The sequence below is a fragment of the Capricornis sumatraensis genome, chromosome 8, assembly GCF_032405125.1.
Source record: "Capricornis sumatraensis isolate serow.1 chromosome 8, serow.2, whole genome shotgun sequence".
Classification (NCBI taxonomy): domain Eukaryota; kingdom Metazoa; phylum Chordata; class Mammalia; order Artiodactyla; family Bovidae; genus Capricornis; species Capricornis sumatraensis.
This window is the reverse complement of record NC_091076.1, coordinates 26,087,868-26,108,835: the sequence shown is the minus strand read 5'-3', so window position 1 is coordinate 26,108,835 and position 20,968 is coordinate 26,087,868. Positions and strand designations below refer to the sequence as shown.

General features: G+C 39.4%; 1 protein-coding gene across 2 annotated transcripts in view; it reads right to left on the bottom strand.

The window, feature by feature from the left end:
* The window catches only part of PRMT3 (protein arginine methyltransferase 3), a 133,169-nt gene extending 114,618 nt beyond the window's left edge, over positions 1–18,551 (bottom strand). The window contains exons 1-7 of one of the 2 annotated variants that reach the window (XM_068978225.1): positions 18,455–18,551; positions 18,109–18,232; positions 16,430–16,512; positions 14,800–14,849; positions 14,049–14,151; positions 5,182–5,341; positions 3,793–3,937 (exon numbers count right to left, since the gene is read on the bottom strand). In XM_068978225.1, the coding sequence (XP_068834326.1) occupies positions 3,793–3,937; positions 5,182–5,341; positions 14,049–14,151; positions 14,800–14,849; positions 16,430–16,512; positions 18,109–18,232; positions 18,455–18,482 (693 nt within the window). In that variant the 5' untranslated portion in view covers positions 18,483–18,551. The remainder of the gene's footprint in view (positions 1–3,792; positions 3,938–5,181; positions 5,342–14,048; positions 14,152–14,799; positions 14,850–16,429; positions 16,513–18,108; positions 18,233–18,454) is intronic. The other variant, XM_068978226.1, reaches the window with a different exon arrangement.
* Positions 18,552–20,968: the final 2,417 nt, after the last annotated feature.

The window sequence follows — 20,968 nt, the reverse complement described above, 5'->3', positions numbered from 1 at the left end:
TTTGTCTTGACGTGCACCATCACTGTAAGACTTCAAGTGATAATTAATACTAATAGACCTGATTCCCTGTAGTAGAACTAGGTTAAAATATGAGAGAAAAAGGACAAAACAGACAGATTTGAAAATCAGTTACATAATGAAAACTGAAGCTAAACTGAGTACAGTTTTCTGAGAAAGTCATCGATCAGCACCTACGTGATTTATAATCCTGTTTTGTTTCTAGAACTGTCTGTAGTAGGAAATGATGCTTAAAAGCCTATAAGCCTAAAAGTAAATCATTTGAGCCCTACAGCCCACATTATGAGACTTCTCCACTCCGGCGTCTCACATGACCTGTGACTCAGGCAGGCACTGAACGTTAACATTTATGTTGGTTCCTGAACAGTGCCGATTCCCTTTTAAATCACCTCAGCTGAGACATGTACTGACAGCAAATTAAGGAGTAAAGGGCACAGTTGCTAAGGGAGGAAAATGAGTCTGATACAAATATCTCAAACCGGGAATTTTAAATTTCACACTTGGTAAAAAGTAATTATCAACAAACACTACATTTATACCACTCACATCACTGACAAAAAAAACATGTTCATGCCAATACTGGAATTAAAAAAGATATATATATGTCTTAAATTAGAAGTTGTTTTACGGGGGAATTCCGTAATTAATTCCATGTTTTATGACAGAATTAGTTCTAACTGCTTTACAAACAAAATTTTTAATCAGGTTTATTAAATTTATATATTTTAAGAATTATTATGAGAATCTAATATTCAAATGAATTTAGACATACTATTGAGTAATTAATTTTACAAATCTTTAAAAAAATAATATTTCATACATTTTTACTATTTTTATACTCTTCTTACACTATAACCAGTGATTTTTGCTGACACAACAAAACCCACAAAGGGTGAACATCAGTCAAGAAGGCAGTCACTCAGAAAGCTCTCACCAATCACACTGCTCTCATTTAATCACTAACATCCCAACTCCTGTCCTTAGTCCATGCACTGCTGCTCAGTTCAACCATAATCCTTCATCCGGCTCTTCCTACATATCCATCTGCTTTCACTCAGATGCTCACCCTGGTGCAATGAAATTCAAAGTATACTAATAAACACAGTGCTTTGGACATAGCAGAGCTTTGATTTAATAAATGCATTTTTGAGAGGAAAATCCACTGAATGTGAAAATCCAAACAAATTAAAGACAAGCCCTTAAACCATTCCTAAAAATTTATTCCAACAAAGGACTAAAACTGTTCAATATAAAATAAGGTAATAAACAAAAACAAAATAATCTTTTGCACTCACCTATTAAAACTAAGAAACACAAAAGAACAAGAGGTTCTTTTGCTTCTCAATATTAAGAAGCAAAATAATCTTTTAAGACTAGTTACATGGTGTCATGGAATTATTCCTACAAATATTTTAAAAATTTAAGTATGAGACTAAAGACAACAGAAAAATTATATACTATAAATTTTCCTGATATAAGTTACAGCATGTTTTAAAATACAGGCTCATAAAGGTGGACAGAATGCCTGAGTCAGCTACAAATACAATGAAGAAAATGAAGTAAAGAAAAATTATTTAATGGTACTATAGTCTAGATAAATGTTCACCAGGATAAACAATATTTTTCTTGGGGGAAAAAAAACAGAGAGAGAGAGAGATACATCTCAGATTTAAAACATTAGCAACAGCTCCTTTCAGAAAGATAAAGTGGTGAAGGATTTTGAAAGTTCATGTCATCTATTCTGCGATCAACTACATCTCTGGAATTCAAAGTTACCTTCATCTTGATTCTGAAAAATAAGATTATAAACTATCCTTATTTATAATCACTAAATAAGGCATATACAAAATAGTGTCATTAAAATACTGTATCTGAGACTAAGCAACAAAAAATCCAAATAATATTTTTATAAAAGCAAGGCCAATTCAAAGCATAAAAATAAGTCCTGTATGTATGGCTTCTCAATTTAAAATGATCATGTGAGATGATCAATTTTAATGATCTTAAATGTAAAGATCATGTGAGATTCTGGTAGTAACACAACCTTGAACAAATTATATGTGCTAAGAATTGTTTTGATAGGAAACAGAAGAAATATTGTGTGACATAAGGCAATATTTCATATTCGTCCACAGTATATAACTTAGCAAAATATAAAATGGACAAATAGTCTTTTTGAATGAACTATATCCATATTTCCTATGATCCAAGGAGAGGTGGTTACACTGTATATCAGCCACAGGGAATTAAGGCATGAGAAATTATATTAATAAAAATTCTTAAGTGATTCCAGATCTACAAGTGAAAAGACAGCACTGGGAATTTTCCGCTGGAACTTCTTAATGTACATCAAAAGGACTTAAAGATACTCTATCTGGTATGAAATCCTCTAGTTACTGAAATATAGCTACAAGGGTCCAGGAGAGAGATTTGGAAGTAAGTCCAAACTGGATTTCCCAGATGACTGAACCGAGAGCACGCAGATGTACTATCTTCTAGGAGTCTCGGTAACTTACCAGTCTGAAAAATCCAATACAATTTCCCTATCAAAAGCATTAAAGGTTTATGGCATTGAAACTGATGGGGTGATTTAAAATGACAAAATGGGCAAAGAAAAACTCCTTTAAAAAAAATATTCTAGACACAATAAAATTAATTTTAACGAGGAAAACGATGTGTGTCCATTTATTTTAAATAAATGCATCCTGGACTTAAAATAATTTATTACTTATAACTGTTACTTGCAATCCTATGCAACTACCCAAGGAACAACAAAAAGCACAACCAACCATGACAAGTCATTAGTGAAGAAATGACATGACTTTGCTTTAAAAGATCCCAAATAATTACAATTACTATTAATCAGCAAACCTCCAACTCTGCAATCCTGCAAAACTGACTCAACAAAATATATACATGTTATTAAATATTCCTGATTGTTTTAAATAGGTGTTTCAAGGAACACAGTCTTCAGGCTTCCATAAAATAAATCAATCTTCTGAGGAAGGATTCAAAAGGGAATTTTCCTTTTGTTGGTTTTAAGAAAGGAAAAAAAAAGGTAGTGACATCTAAAATTGACAGATAAACATCAAAAATTTTCAATAATGTTTAAACTCCAACATTTGTTAGCTATTTTCACTTTTACTAAATTAAAAAATTACACTTTGCTTTTTTATAATCTATAATAGATGATAAAATGTATCTATTATACCAGGTACAGCTAGAAATCTACTTATAGTTTATATAAACATTACCATTATAAAAATTAAAACCAACCAAGTTCAAGTATCTAATCTGACTTAGGAAATTCTTTCTATCATTGATTTCAAATGTAAAAAAGTTATGCCATAACTGTGAGAATTATCTACAACTAACTTTATACCAAAGAATTATTCTTTGCCTAAACTAATGACAGGACTGCTAATTAAAACACTAATTTCTCCTTCACACATTAAAAGGCAAACATATATTTCTTCCTATTTAAAAGTTGCTCTTGAGAAGCCTAAAATCATTAGCAATTTTTCCCATTGTCCCATTTTAAGCAAAAGTAATCTCATAATAAAGATTAATAATGATCTTAAGTAGAATTTACAGTAATTCTGATACTTCTATAATCTTTTCAACGTAAGATGAGCTATCAAGTACCAAAAAGATCTAAAAAGCAGTTCTCAAAAAAAAGAAAAAGGCAGTTCTACCACAGCATGTGTGTTAAGAACCAGTTTCACTCTATCTTTCCTTCAGCATGGACTTGGCACATCTGTGCTCTTTTCTAACCTTGAGCATTTCTTCGTGTATCCCATAATGCCCGTAGGAGCTGAAATAAACACCATCCTCATCCTCCAGGAGGTCTGCAATGGCAGTGGCAGATGACGGGCAGGCTCTGACATCTGCGTTCATCACAAAATCCTGAGCAAATTGTCTGTAATCAATTTGAAATACACCCTTGAGACAAGTTTATTGGACCATGAAAAAAGGAAAGGCTAGAGGCTGAGAGGCAGAGGCAGGAGGGGAGTGTGGAGTGTGATGAGCCTCTAAATCACGCTCTATCTTAAGCAACAAAAAGCTCCCCCTGCTGGATTTTAAGCAATATGCCCAACTGGGCATATTCAAACCCAGTTGGAGTAGCCAACTGCAAATTATGGCTGTTGATACCTTTCGACCAACAAAATAAGCATATTATGACTCTATTCACTTTTCTACTGTTTCAAAATCTTATTATATCATGGAAAGGTTATATGAGCAGAAAGCAGATCCAAACTGGAAATTATTTACACACACCAACACCATCCACTCAGCCTCTAAGACTCAGTTCCCTCTCTGATCACAACACATCAGGAGCCTATAACGTATACATGGGAAAGAAGTGTAAAGAGGCAGATAGAGCTGTTGGTTACTAGGTTACTCAGCATAAAATATCAGAAAAGGGGAAGGGAAACTACAATTCACTTGACTATTTTTCCTGCTGGACATTCTGGCAAACCATCAAATGGGTACTCAGGCAGTAGCAGCCAACTTACAAATCTAACAGGTTAAGCTGGAGGTATATATATATACTTGACAGAAAGGCAGAATCTCAGACTCTATCTATTCAAGGCCTCCTGAATCAGAATCTGTAGTTTATTGCATTACCCAGGTGATCTGTATACACGTAAAATTCTGACAAGTACTAAGCCAGCAGAATGCTAATTTACACACTGTAGAAAACCATCTTATGGAGCCAGTTTTCTGATTACGTATTTCACCATAATTATCATTTGATTCTCTAAAAGCAAATATCTCAACTGTGTATTTTCCCCAAGTCTAAAAGTATTCATCCTTATACTTTAAAAAGCCTAGGAGAAGAAAAGCAAAGTGGAGAAAGCTATTAGAAAGAAGGTAATTCAAAAGAAGGTAGCATTAAGGAACAAAAGCACTCAAGAGGAAAACACTCCTGAGAACAATTACCATTAATATAAAGTAATTACATAGAAGTATATGAGAACAGAATTTCATGTTAATTAGTTATAGCCACAATGTACAAAAATACTGCATATCCTCAATATTACTAAAATTAAATATCTACACTGTGCTTTCTAGTACATGAAATATTTTACTGTATTCCACCTTGAACTGTATTATTTCGGGGATCTAAACCATTAATTTTCTGTAAGATTGATAAATTACTTCATTTTTTGCAGGTCCTCACGTGCTCCAGCCAATGCAGCTTCAGCAGCTAGTGCCCTGGCTTCCATGTGTTTCAATTTCTCAACAAGAGATGCATTTTCACTGAGCCCATTGGGATATGAGAATGGGACTGACAGCGGTTCATAAAGATCTTCTACATCTAAAAAAAATGAATGGACATTATTTTCAGGCCATCTTATATGTGCAACAACGAAGCACATATGCATGTGTTACAAATACATATATACTAAGTGCCTATTATGCAGCCAACTGAGAAAAATCAGTACATTTAATTAAATATTTAATATCCAAATTATTTTGAGTTTATAAAGAACATGCTATTAGTCTAAGTTTTTCACTAGTTGGCTAAACTGAACACACAAACAAACAGTAATTGTACTGAATCAAACCCAGGACAAAGCAAAAAAGTAGAAGGAAAAAAAAAATGCTAATATTTATTGATTGGGTATCTTCCAAATTCATGTATCACATCTCATTTCATCTTCAAAACAAACCTAAAATATAAACATTTATCCCTGTTTTAAAACATGGGAAAAATAAATTTCAGAGAAATTGACTAGCCCAAAGTCATACAGCTGTTTAATGAGTGAACTATGATTCAAACCCATGCCTGCCTTTCTAGCCCATGTCGTGCCATCACAGAGGGCCACCTCTAGTCTCTGGGTCTTTACCTATAGAAAAACAGGTATTACATTTAGCTATTCCTTAAGGACAGCATGGAGGTTAAGGAATTTTCTACATTCACTAAGTTTTTCATCTTGGGTAAGGTGGTATGCAATCTATACACTGTCTTAGCGCTGATATTGTTAAATATCCTAATTTCTAAAATTATTAAAAATTGATTTAAATTTAATTTCACTATATGTAAATTAGTAACTTCTGCTATAGAAGTTAATGTATGTAAATCATTAATTCTGCAAACAGAAATTAATATACAGAGCTAGTGAGTTGTACAAAACTTCAATGTCCATTGACTAGTCTAATTAACTTTCACATCAACTAAAGCAATAAAAACAATACAGGTATTATACTGTCTCCTCAGAGCAGCACTGAGGGAAACAGGACTTTTTTCCCCCATTCAGTCTTTACTTGCAACAATTCTTTAGAGCTGAGACAAAATACTAGGTTTAACAAATTCACAATAATATTATATAACTTAAAGACTAACGCCTAAATTGAACTTGTCATAAAAGCAGTGCAGGATAATCAGTCTGGCAGAATGCTGACTCTTTGCTATAAAAACTATAGATTCATCCACTATTTAATTCATCCAAAATTAACAATAGCAACAAAACACTGCCAAACTGTTAAAGGATGGTGTACCATTTCTCTACTTCCTACTATAATTCTCATTGTGTATCTTGTCTTCAAAATTCTTTGAACTGTTTGCAAACCACCTTGTTAAAGAACTGAACAAAGAAACTGGCTTGTTTCAGCTAGTTTCTGTGATTTGCTTTCTGCTGCAATAGGTGAGTCACAATAAAAACTTAAAGTATTAATAATACAGTTTTCCCTTGGTATCTGCAAGGGCTCTGTTTCAGGACCTCCCTCAGATACCAAAACCCACAGATGCTCAAGCCCCTGTATAAAATGGCAATTTACACTTAGCACTTTAAATCATCTCTAGATTCCTTATAGTAACTAGTACAATATAAATGCTATACAAATAGTTGTAAATAGAATGCAAGTAGTTGGCACTGGGCACCAAATTCAAGTTTTTTTTTTAATTTTCTGGAATTTTTTTTCCTAAATATTTTTGATCTTTGGTTGAATCCAAAGATGCAGAACTCCTGCATACAACAGGCCAGTTGCACACAAATAATTATAAATTAAAGGTTAAGTGTATAGCTTTGAAAATGAGAAAGGATTCAGTAAACATTAACATTCATACCTACAGTATATCGAAACAGTCCTAAACCACACTCAGGAAGAACTGCCACATCTACATTCTATCTGAGGAAGTTTAAATCACCTAGACACTCTATCCTGGCTGCTGGAAACTACCACAAAAGATAGTTTATCACGAAGACCTAACAATTATGAGAATAAATCTCACAAAATCTCTCAAAATACATGAAGCCAAAGCTGACAGAATTAATGGTAAAAGCAGAAAATCCTCTAAACACAGTCAGGGATTCAAATACACCTTAATCAACAACTGACAGGGGAAGATTTTTAAAATTCCAAAAAGACATAAAAAATCTGAAGAAAAATACTAGCATGGTGACCCATTTATACAATAATGTGCCCAATAACTATCTTGACACTTGTGAAGAATACTCATCAGTAATTTTGTAGAATGTCCCTCAACCTGGGACTGTCTGATGACTTTTTCATTACTGGAAGGAGGTTATACATTTTTGGCAAGAACAATAGAGAAACAATGCTGTCTCCTCAGAGCATTACACAAAGGGGTTCATGATGTCAATATGGTTATTACTGGTGATGTTAACCTTGATCACTCGGTTGTGGTGGGGTCTGCTTGGTTTTTCCACAAAAGTTAACATCTCCTTTGTAACAGATTTCTTAGGGGAGATACTTTGAACTATGCAAATCCTATCTCACCCACCTAAGTTTTCACCCACTAATCTTAGCATCCATGGGTGGCTCTTCTCTGCAAGTTACTACTGCAGTACTTGCCTAATGCTGATTTTCTGTCTTTCTTCTTCAACATTTATTAATAGAAATTCTATGCCAAAGAAAGGCAATGCCAAAGAATGCTCAAACTACCACACAATTGCACTCATCTCACATGCTAGTAAAGTAATGCTCAAAATTCTCCAAGCCAGGCTTCAGCAATACGTGAACCGTGAACTTCCTGATGTTCAAGCTGGTTTTAGAAAAGGCAGAAGAACCAGAGATCAAATTGCCAACATCCACTGGATCATGGGAAACGGAAGAGAGTTCCAGAAAAACATCTATTTCTCTTTATTGACTATGCCAAAGCCTTTGACTGTGTGGATCACAATAAACTGTGGAAAATTCTGAGAGATGGGAATACTAGACCACCTGACCTGCCTCTTGAGAAACCTGTATACAGGTCAGGAAGCAACAGTTAGAACTGGACATGGAACAACAGACTGGTTCCAAATAGGAAAAGGAGTACGTCAAGGTTGTATACTGTCACCCTGCTTATTTAACTTATATGCAGAGTACATGATGAGAAACGCTGGGCTGGAGGAAGCACAAGCTGGAATCAAGATTGCCGGGAGAAATATCAATAACCTCAGATATGCAAATGACATCACCCTTATGGCAGAAAGTGAAGAGGAACTAAAGAAACTCTTGATGAAAGTGAAAAGAGAGTGAAAAAGTTGGCTTAAAGCTCAACATTCAGAAAATGAAGATCATGGCATCTGGTCCCTTCACTTCATGGCAAATAGATGGGGAAACAGTGGAAACAGTGGCTGACTTTATTTTTCTGGGCTCCAGGATCACTGCAGATGGTGATTGTAGCCGTGAAATTAAAAGACGCTTGCTCCTTTGAAAGCAAAGTTATGACCAACCTAGACAGCATTATTAAAAAGCAGAGATATTACTTTGCCAACAAAGGTCCGTCTAGTCAAGGCTATGGTTTTTCCAGTGGTCCTGTACGGATGTGAGAGCTGGACTATAAAGAAGGCTGAACGCTGAAGAATTGATGCTTTTTGAACTGTGGTGCTAGAGAAGACTCTTGAGAGTCCCTTGGACTGCAAGGAGATCCAACCAGTCCATCCTAAAGATCAGTCCTGGGTGTTCACTGGAGGGACTGATGTTAAAGCTGAAACTCCAATACTTTGGCCACCTGATGAGAAGAGCTGACTCACTTGAAAAGACCCTGATGCTGGGAAAGATTGAGGGCAGGAGAAGGGGACGACAGAGGATGAGATGGTTGGATGGCATCACCAACTCGATGGACATGGGTTTGGGTGGGCTCCAGGAGTTGGTGATGGACAGGGAGGCCTGGCGTGCTGCAGTTCATGGGGTCGCAAAGAGTCGGACACAACTGAGTGACTGAACTGAACGCTAAAGTGGAGCTACTTCTTCCCATTTGATTATTCATGTCAGTATGAATTCATGGACATTTATATTATCCTAAGGGTTAAACCCCAACACTGTCATTTTCTGTGTTAATCAAATTCTTCCATTAGTTTTGGCCATTAGGAGCTCCTTCATGTTGGTTTCTTGCATTCTTCAGGTAAGTCTCTTTTCACTTTTTCTTAGGTACTTCCTTACTTTCTGGAACAAGATGTCCCACGTTTATCTTGTATTTTCCCTGCCTTATCACGGAATCAATCACCTCTCTCAGGACCCTTGGCACCTTATATTAATAAAGGATTGTAAATCAAGGTCTGGACATGAGGGATGCTCATTGCTACTGACATGTTTCTAGGCCCTTACAGCAAAGCTAGACAGTATATAAATATGTATTATACTAATCCACACACATCTATACTTCTGTATCTGTCTATATGCACACACATCTGTATTTCTGTATCTATCTGTCTACATAAGAAATACTGTGAATTTGTACTTCTGATTCTAATCTCTCATCACAAGATTTATTTCATCCTTCAATTCATCCTCCTTCTCCAACAATGAGAAATCTGGCTCTTATCCATACCAACTTACTTTTTCCATTCTGCCATATGTGAAAATAGTGTCAGAATTGTTAATCCATACCCTCCAAGAAGGGCATCCCATGTGGCCAGTGGTAATGAATCTGCCCACCAATGCAGGAGACATGGGTTCAATCCCCAGGTTGAGAAGATCCCCTGGAGAAGGAAATGGCAACCCACTCCAGTATTCTTTTCTGGAAAATCCCATGGACAGAGGAGCCTGGCAGACTACAGACCATGGGGGCGTAGAGCTGGACATGACAGAGCAACTGAGTACACACATATATACACACATGCACCCTGCAAGAAACCCCTTTTCTTTCTGGATTACAGCAGTTCTTTTTATCTGCAGCCTCAGCACAACATCCAGTCAAGGTCTCACATAGTTCTTCTCCTCCCCTCTCTCTGCAGTAGGGTTACACTATTCCTTTGTATTACAGTTCAGTTCACCTGTTAGTGCTTGCATTCCACCTCACACCAACATCACCCTCATACCCCTTCAGACTCATCATTGCTGATTTAACTATATGAAAGCTACAAAAAACATGACTACAGTCCTGAGAGTCAGAGCTGCACAAAGATATGTTCAGTAAAGGTGTCACTCCCTCATCTCTGTTACCTCAGTCTCTGCTCTCTTCTTTCCAGCCTTGTCCCACAAATCCAAGTAAGTAACCAATCTCAGTTTCTAGTTTATCCTTCCTATATTTCATTTGCAAAAATGAGCAGACCCATATGCATTTTCTCAAATCTCTCCTACACGAACAGTATCATACTAGATATTCTTTTGAGCTTTGCCTTTTTCATTTGACACTACGTCTTGGAACTCCCCTAGCAGTCCAATGATTAAGACTCTGTGCTTCCAATGCAGGGGGTGCAGGTTTGATCCCTGTTCAGGGAACTAAGATCCCACATGCCACAGAGAGCAACCGAAAGATTACAAAAAAAGAAACGAAAACAACAAAAGAGACAGAATGTCCTGGACAGCATTCTGCACCAGCTCAGTTCATTCTTTTTAATACAGGATTACTGCTCTGTGGTATGGACGTGCCACAGTTTATTCAACCACTCTTCCATATATGGACAGTTAGGATGCTTTCAACATTGTGAAATTGCAATGCTGCAATGAATAATCATGTTTTCTATATATTTTCAGAGTGCTGGAGGTGTATCTTCAAGACCAATTCTTATGAGAGAAACTGCTGAGTTTAAAAGATCACGTCCAGGTTTGTTAGGTACTGCCAAATTTGATTCTACTAGCAGTGTATGACAGTGCCTCTCTCTCCACAGCCTTGTCAACAGACTGTGCTGTCATACTGTAAAAATCTTTACCAGTCTAAGAAGTGAGAAATGGTAACTTGCTGTTGGGTTATTTTTATACTTTTTTTGGTCTACAGTCCAACCACGTATCTTTCCCCATTGTTCCATCAACTGTTTGATCCTCTGTCCCTTAATTTTTAAGAGGCCTTTTACATGAAAAGGATATTAACCCCTTGTGGAATATGTTTCAAATACTATACCATACTTAAAAAAAAAACATTGACTAAACTCCATTTTATTCACTCAGATTTCATTAGTCTTTCCCTAATGTCCCCTTTCTGTCCCAAAATTTCACCCAGGACACTACACGTGTTTAGCGCAACCCTTCTTGGCTATGACAGTTTTTCAGGCTTCCCTTGTTTTTAACAACATGGGCAGTTTTCAGGAGCACTGGCCAGACACTCTGTGCAATGTCCCTCACTTTGTGTCTGTCTGATGGCTTTTCATGGTTATACTCAGGTTACTGGTCTGGAGGGAAGACCACTGAAGTAAAGTGTTATTTTCATCACATTGTACAAAGGGTTCATACTACCAAGATGACTTATTATTGACGACGCTAACCTTGATTACCTACCTATGGTAGTGTTTGCCAGGTTTTCCATCGTACAGTTACTTCTCCCCTCTTACACTATACATTCATTACCTATTTTCTTAGTCATCTTTTTAAATTTAGTTATCTTTATATCCTCAAAAGCCAAAATACAAAGCAGATGCTCAATAAATATTTACTGAAGGGCAGTGGAGGTGAAAAGGTCTGTCACCAAGCCAGGAGTCAGGGGGATAAAGACCTTCTCTTCCATCTCTCTCCACCAACGGCCAGGAGCACAGATCCTTTGTGAGGCTTTTCTGTTTTGGCTGCAGGATCTTAGTTTCCCAACCAGAGACTGAACCTGTGCCCCTTGCAGTGGAAGCATGGAGTCCTGAAGAGGGCCCACCAGGGAAACCCGCAGATCATTTGAGAGATGCAAACAGTTCACTAGTGAGCACACCCAGTTCAAGGTCCACTTCCTTCCCTAGGCCCTTTAACTGTTCCAAATCTCAGTCATGACTTCTTCATCTAACTCCTTAGAATCTATTTATGCTGCTGCTAAGTCACTTTAGTCATGTTCGATTCTGTGCGACACCATAGACGGCAGCCGACCAGGCTCTCCCATCCCTGGGATTCTCCAGGCAAGAACGCTGGAGTGGGTTGCCATTTCCTTCTCCAATGCATGAAAGTGAAAAGTGAAAGTGAAGTCGCTCAGTCGTGTCCGACTCTTTGCGACCCCATGGACTGCAGCCTACCAGGCTCCTCCATCCATGGGATTTTCCAGGCAAGAGTACTGGAGTGGGGTGCCATCGCCTTCTCCATCTATTTACTAGTAATAACAAATTCTCTGTCATTAAGCACTTACCCTGACACGTAATGTGCTAATATGCATTATCTTTGCAAAAATTTTGTAAGACAGGTGTCATTATCTCCTTTTTACAAATTAAAATTAAGGCTGAAAGAAGTTTATATGCCTTTGGAAAGTAAAGAGTTCCATACTGGTCTGCATCCATCATAATCACCACACAGCACTCAGTATCTATTGATCTGAGTAACTGCTCTCTCTTCTGAACTGCCCTATTCTTCCTACTTCGCATGAAACTTACTACATTCCACCACATATTATTAATATAATACAGGACAGTCACTCAAATACAAAACATACCTACTGTTAGATTATGGGCTCTCTACAGGAAGGACTCATTTGTTAGGTTTGTACAGAATTTAACATACTACTTTTAACCTATGAGTGTTCAATTTGAGCATAGGATGTCATGAAGGCCACCTAGTGGGCACTTCGTCATGTATCAAAGAGATCACTCTGGTCACTTCTGAGGAGAAAATAAAATTTAAGAGAGGTTATAAAAATAAGAGAATCAACCTAGGCCTCACCAAATTTTAGAATTAAAGTTGGAAATCTGGCCCAAGTTCTCATTTTACAGGTGAAGACTTCAAAACAGAAAGTGTAAGTGCTTTGTCCAGGGTCACTTAGTCCCTGAATCATACTTTAAGGTTCTTACTACAGCATCACACTGCCACACAACTCCTGTTAATGGTAATTCTTAAGGAAATGAGCGGTTTCCCACAGTTCTCACTTATCAGAGAACTGCTCAAATACATATTGTCAAACTGCTATCTGTGACAGTATGTGTCTATTTAAAACACTCTTGCTGATCTAAAGACAGCAACCCTCTATGTCACCCAACTGGCACAGAAACATGAAAGAAAGTAATAAATTAAAAAATAACAATAATAAATCATGAACTCCAATAAATTAGATCCATAAAGGATGAAAAAGAAGCCAAATGAATTTTCACAAGATTCCAGTTCAATAAGGAATGAACCAAAGCACAGAGCAAATAACTCAGAAAGAAAGCTACAGTCAAGAAATGAGTGAACCTGCCACAAGGCAGGCTTAAGAGTTAGTGTACATGGGTAAGCCCATGAGAATCTGCATGGAGTCTGCTCTGCACCAAAACAACAGCTCTGTAAATTAGATATCTTAAGAAAAGTCAATTATCTGATGATGAGGTAAAAGCAGCAAATTTTGCTAAATTTACTTAAATCTAATAAATATTATATGTGATTTAAATTTTTAAATTTAGATTTAAAAGTTGTCAATTTGAGTTACATTAAAAATTAGTCTGCCAACTAAAAATTACTCTCTTAAATTTTCCTGTTTCCAAACATCTTGTACACAATGTTTATCTCAAGCTCATAGCCCTCTCTGGTAACTGTTAGTGTGACTCACTTTTCAAGTGACTTAACTTAACCTACTGAAACCAACTACCCAAAAGGTCTTTCGAGAATCAAGGAGGTAACATATCTCCTGTAAAACCTAACCACTATTCTGCTGCAACAAATGACCCTACTTTAAAGTAGATGCTGTATGTTCAGCTTACCAAATTGAAGTAAAAGGTCATCTTCTAATACTGGCTTTAAATATTCTTCTTTCTCCCAAGGCACTGGGTTGTATATGGAATTCATATATTCAACTGTAGGATTCTGGAAGTAAAATCAATTGCATATTTTTTCACTGCACATAATCACACAATCCCCTTACCAAAAGAAAATTAAACAAAAAAGGAAAACATATCTACATTAATACACAATTGCTATTTAAAATGAATCTGTGTTAACCTGGCATTTCATTAACTTGACTGAATGACTGTTTAATTGTTTCGGTGCACAGTTTTATACTGTTTGGATTTGGGGGAAATGGCAATATAAATATCAACTGACCAGAAAAAAGTGTTTAAAAAAAGAGCAAACAAAGCACTTAAAAACCACACTAGAAATCAGAAATTTCTGATTTTACATAAAGACTGTATTCTTTATCTGACACTGAATTACTTTGCCACATAATACTGATTCATCTCTCACATGCAATTAAAAACCATACTTAAGTATGGTAAGTGTGTATGGCACCACACATAAGTATGGTACTTATATATGTATGTAAGCACCATGTATTTACCTGGTGCTATGCACTGTGCTAGTTCCTAATGTCCAGGATGCCAATACGGTGAGTGTCAAATTTAAAACACTTCCTTATATAGCAGCTCTTCATACTCTTAAAAATGGGTGCACTGATAATAACTGCAGTATTTCTTTAGGTTTTAAACGAAACTGTAAATTAAGCTACCATCTTACCTTAAGTCTAATAAAATTTATCAGTTTAATGTATCCATAAAATTCAAGTCCTAAAAGGGAAAAAAAAATTCACTTATTTCAATATGAGTTTTGTTTCACTGACTTGCTCCAGAGATGCTTCTCTGGTGAGACAACAGCCACAGATGACAAATTTTTAAATGCCTTCCTTGAATTTCTAGAAAACGGGAATTTTTAGAATTCTACTCTTCTCAGAAAAATACCAGTAAGGAAAATTAGGCCCTAGATTTTGCCAAGTATTTGGCAGTTGACACTAGAGCCAAATTTTCTAATTTCCCAATTTTTATAGCATCTACCAAACTATCATTTTGCCAAGACACAGAGTATACAAAGTGTACTAGCTTTTACATTAAGTTAAATGATACAAATGAAAAAACAATAAGGCTTGTATCTGTTCTTATCTTTTCAGAAATGAAGCAGCATTTAAAATAAGGGAGAACAAATAGCATGTCCAACCAATTATTATTTGTCATGAGAAAGACTGTTATGAGAACATGTGCTGTGCTAAGTCACTTCTCATGTCTGACTCTGCAACCCTACGGACTGCAGCCTTCCAGGTTCCTCTGTCCGTGGGGTTCTCCAGGCAAGAATACTGGAGGGGGTTGCCATGCCTTCCCCCAGGGGATCTTCCCGACCCAGGGATTGAACATGCAGCTCCTGTGCCTCCTGCACTGCAGGCGGATTCTTTACCGCTGAGCCACCAGGAAGGCGCTGGCAAAAGACTGTTATGAGAACATACTGGTATACGAAAGTGTTTCATACGCATAACAACATACAAAAACCCTATTTGATAAGTGAAAACATAAAATTATATTAAGCATGATTCCAATTTTAAAAGGCACATTAGAAATATGAAAAAAAACAAACAATGAAACAGTACTTTATGTCTTACAAAAATAGTTGCAGTTGAACTTATGGTTCACAAACATAACTGCATCATATGTGTATCCAAGACTTAAAATCTGCCCATTTGCTACTCTTCAGTAATGTCCTTTCTAGTTATTAGTAAACACAGGGACCAAAAAGTCAATTCTCTACTGAATTAATTTTAGTACCACACTGTAGCTCTTCAATATCTATTTAAAGCACAAGGCTCTAAGTGTGTCTAGATCCAAGTCAGAACAGAATCATCATCTGAACCTCTGGCTACACCTTAACTTTATCACTCCCTACTTCCATACTCTCTCACTGAACTCCTTATAAACTCAGTCTCCTATGCCCTGAAGCCTGTGTTGCGCTCTGAGCTGGTACACTGTCTTTTTTCATAATGATCTGCCTCCTTTTCCAAAGTCCACCTATACCCTTATTCTTCCTATTCTAATATTACCCCCTTCTCTTAAAATGACTAAAATGCAATCACATGCCAAGGGCATTTTTTTTTTCCCTTTCTAGCTATGAAGCCAACTTAAGCTTAAATACAGTGACTCTTCTCTAGAAGAATGACTTACTAATATTTCCTCAAAAGGCACTTGCCAAAAACACCTTATTTTCATAATCTGTTACTATATGTTTCACTATATTAGACTTGCATAGAAAAAGAAGAGATGTGGAAACACAAAGTTTGAATTTGAATTTCATTACTAAAATTTTATTTATTCTAAAAAATACTTACCATGTTTAAGAACCATGTTATCAATACTAAATTGATGCTCTGACTTACAATGTGAAAATGTTTCTTCAGCAGATGTAAATAACCTGAAAAATCAAGCAATAGCTTCATGGAATAGTCCCCTAACAACTCTAAGTACTGATTTCATACTTAATCAGATATAAACTTTTCCCCCTCACTCTACAAGTTTCCAGTTTTACTTCCAATTAATAATAATAATAAAAACCACCTGTAAAGAGGATCCCAGCACTTCTAAAGAGAATTAGTACTTCTGAGTTCCATTTTACACCTAAAACAAACTGTCCTTTAAAGGTCAAGATTAATTTGCTAAACAATAGCAATGAATTTATCACAAAGCTTTTGAGAGAGAGAAATCCCTTTGATAATCTCTCTCTCAAGACATGAACATTCCCCATGTAAGACTCTTTTTTCCTCAAAGTATCAACTCTTGTTTTCAGAGGCTCTGAACTGGCACAGCTCAAACATCTTTTAGTAATAAAGCATAAAATGTAATTTTATAACTGGCATATTTCCAAAGTGCCATATTTCAAAAAGTGGTCTTATCGTGCTCCACAAGGATTTGCATTACAGACACTGGGAGGCCCAAGCTCCTTTTTATGTTATCTGCAAAACTGAAGGATGCACAATGTTAGGAATTTACAACAGAGACACATCTTTATGCTTAGCATATAGGCAGCAGTTTTAAACAAACATTTACCAAGATAGGTTATTTTTGTAGTATTTAAGCAGCCTACCACCAAGAAGTACCTCCCTGATACTCAATAAATATTTTGTGACTAGAGTATATGCACACATCCCTTATTTACCCAAATGAGGCTACATGTGGAAACTGACGAAATCAAGAGAAGCTAATATACCATCAATCAGCACCATGCCCAAATTCAGGGGGCACTAGTAAAATGTTTATTAAAGTAATACTAGTCAATGCCAATCAGTCCTCTTTCATCCCCACTTGCCCAGAGAAGCAGCCAAAGTCAAAGCTTGTTGAGATGAAGAGGCAGAATTTTAAACGGAAAGAACACCATTTTGGATATGAGACAAACCACAGCTCCGCAACTCTGAACAAGTTACTGGTATTGCAATGTCTTTCTCACAAAGCAAAAAAGACATCAATTTCCTTCACCTTCAACAGGTGGGGATCCTCTAACAAAGATGATTCTTTAAATGGTTCAAATGGAACTATTTACACCTGAAAAGCTTTCTACTTGTCAAACAAATATAGAAAGGAAGAGCTGGAAGGATTCTGAGGGATTAATCTAGTTTAGTGACTCCCAAATTTGTTATTCTTTAGAATCACTTCGGATAGTGTCTTTGTTAAAAAGCAGATTCCTAGACACTAACCCTGATTTAGAAAGGCGGAGGTGCAAAATTTAGCATGTTATTTTTTTTTTTTAAGAGTTTTAGGTGACAACCAGACTAGGGAACCACAGATCCAGTCCAGAACACTTTTTACACAAGGGGAAACTAAGGCCCGTCGAAGACCAATACTGTAACCTGGCTTCCAGTTCACGGCTCCTCCCTCTGGACAAACCCTCACTCCCAAACACGGGTTCCACATTTCCAGGGCAGCCACTCGGGTTACAGACTCCAGCTGAACCGACCACGAAAACCCACGTGGCTCGGCCACGCTGGGCCTGAGCCTGGCGCTGAGGTGGACGAACCTGTCACAGAAGAGGCAGGGGGTCTGCTGCTCGGCGTGGGGGAGATCCGCATCGTCCTCATCCTCCCAGCTGGCCTCATCTCCGCTGTCCGACAGGCCTGGAGGGTCCTCCTCCTCCGCGGCGCCTAGCACACGCAAACGGTCAGACGGCCTCGGACACCAGTGCTAAACGGGCGCACGAGGGGCAGGGAGGGGAGAAGGCTCTGGGCCCGGCCGGCCCTCCCCCCCGCACCTCCCCGTCCCTCTCCGCTGGGCCCCTCCGCCCCGACCGGGGCGCAGGGCGAGAAAGGGGCTCTCACTGGCCCCACGGCGGCGCGGCCTGCACGCTGAGGGGTCGGGGTACCCACCGGTAGTGCCTGACGCTAACGAGCACATGGCTGGGGCGGCCCTGGGAGACCAGCGTGCCACGGGGGCGGGGAACGACTGGAAAAGCGCGCGCGTAGCCGCCTCAGGGAAACGCCGGCCCGGAAATCCCGGAAGTAACGTGAGCGCGCAGCGGCGCGGTTGCTCGGGGAAACCTCGGGGACGCCAGGAAACGTGAGAGCGCGCGCGCCGGCTCGCGAGCACTTCCGGCCTCAGGTGCGCGGCGTCTTTCGCGTGAGCTGGGGTAGGCGGGGCGAGGGCGGGGTTCTGCCCCGCGCGCACCCCCCCCCCCCCGCCAACGCAGGGAGGACGCTGCGCGCGCCGAATGTGCGCGGAAGTCTGGGTTGGGCTTTGCAGCTTGTAGGTAGTTTTTGTGTTCTCCTCGGGCTGCGGCAGGCATTAGCGTTGACGCCCTCGCCTACGGCCCAGAGCCAACAGCGGCTCCGCAGCCCGCATCGCTCCCCTAGTCCATCCCTTATTCGAGGGAAGAGCGGCTAGTAGAGGGCGATCCGCCTGCAGCGCCCTCTGGTGGCGGAGGTCAAGCGCAGGCGAGAGCCTGGGACTCCACCCTGGTTCGGGCCCCGAGGCGCCTCTGGGGTGCGACTGGGGAAAGGGAACTGCAGAGACCATTGAATGGAATGTACCAGGGGCCAAAGCCTGAAGGGCTGTTTTAAGCAGTTTTGGCTGTGACGTATATGTCCCAAGTTCTAGTAACAGATGTTAGCACTGGGCTTGGCACAAATTTATCCACTTAAACTGACTGCTGTGGCCTGGCAGGCTCTAATTTTGCTTAACATCTCAACTCATGCCTCCTCCTTGGGCCCCGCTCTCCAGGGACTTCCCTGGTGGCTCAGAAGGTAAAGAGTCTGTCTACATGTGAGAGACCTGGGTTGGATCCCTGGGTCAGGAAGATCCTCTGGAGAAGGAAATGGCAACCCACTCCAGTACCCTTCCCTGGAAAATCTCGTGGGAGGAGGAGCCTGGTAGTCTACAATCCAACACGACTAAGCGACTAAACTTTCACTCCAGCCTTTCATTTGGTGCTACCCATTTTCCCATCTCTATTGTCTGTGATAACAAAGTTCTACTGAAGAGGAGGTACTTTTGTCTTCGCCAGCAAGTCTCAGACTTTTTCTTAAGTACTTTCCATTGTCATCCTAGCAGCATCCAGTCAGTTTCTTAGCACCTGCGTGTGTGCTGTCTCTTCAGTCCCCTCCGACTCTTTGCAACCCCATGGACTGTAGCCCACCAGGTTCCTCTGTCCATGGGGATTCTTCAGGCAAGAATACTGGAGTGGGTTGCCATGTCTTTCTCCGGGGGATACTCCAGACCCAGGGATCGAACCCTTGTCTCCTACATTGCAGGTGGGTTCTTTACCACTAGTGCCACCTGGGAAGCCCCTTTTCCTTTCTTTCAGTCTTTAGCCACAATACTGTTTGAGCATGAGGGAAGGGCCATGTCTCTACTTTCATTTCCCTGGCACATAATATGTGGCCTAACTTATAGTAGGTACTCAATAAATTTGCAGAGTGAACAGAAGAAATCCTTAATGAGAATTCCTTGTATTACTGCTACAGTCTTCTGAAGTTTACTCCTTTTACTGCAACCCCTACGGGACAGAATCCATCAAATCCTAGTTTTGAGGTCCCCTTATATCAGGATGTGCCACTCTGCCTTCCTTAGTCACTCAGTCGCATCCAATTCTTTGCAAACCCCACGGACTACAGCCTGCCAGGCTCCTCTGTCCGTGGAATTATCCAGGCAGGAATACTGGAGTGGGTTGCTGTGCCCTTCTCCAGGGGATCTTCCAAACCCAGGGATTGAACCCAGTCTCTGGCATTGCAGGCAGATTCTTTAACGTCTGAGCCAGCAGGGAAGACCAAGAAAACTGGAGTGGGTAGGCTATCCCTTCTCCAGGGCATCTTCCTGACCCACAAATCAAACCCGGGTCTCCTGCATGGCAGGTGGATTGTTTACCAGCTGAGCCACCAGGGAAGCCCATGTTGTAGGATACTGCCAGACTATCTGCTGGCTTCGCTAGGTTAGACTTACTGTTCACTGTTTACTGCTGTAAACCCACTGACTACATGTCTAGTGGCACACAGAAGTGGCACATATTATTGAATGAACTAATGAATTCAAAGTCATTTGTTAACTGGGCTCATCCAGCTTTTTCCTTCATCCTTCCAACACACTCTCCAGCAAGGCTTATCTTTCCCGTCTGCATAACATTTGGAGGAAAATGTGCTAAATCCCACTAACACCCCAGGTAGCTCAGTGGAGCCACAGGTTTGATCCCTGGATTGGGAAGACCCCCTGCAGAAGGAAATGGCAACCCACTCCAGTATTCTCGCCTGGAAAATCCCATGAACAGAGGAGCCTGGCGGGCTACAGTCTGTGGAGTTGCATAGGAGTCGGACATGAACAGCATAAGAGACTGAACAACTCCATGTTAACAGCAATCAAAATAACACCAGGTCTAGAGGAGTGACAGGGTC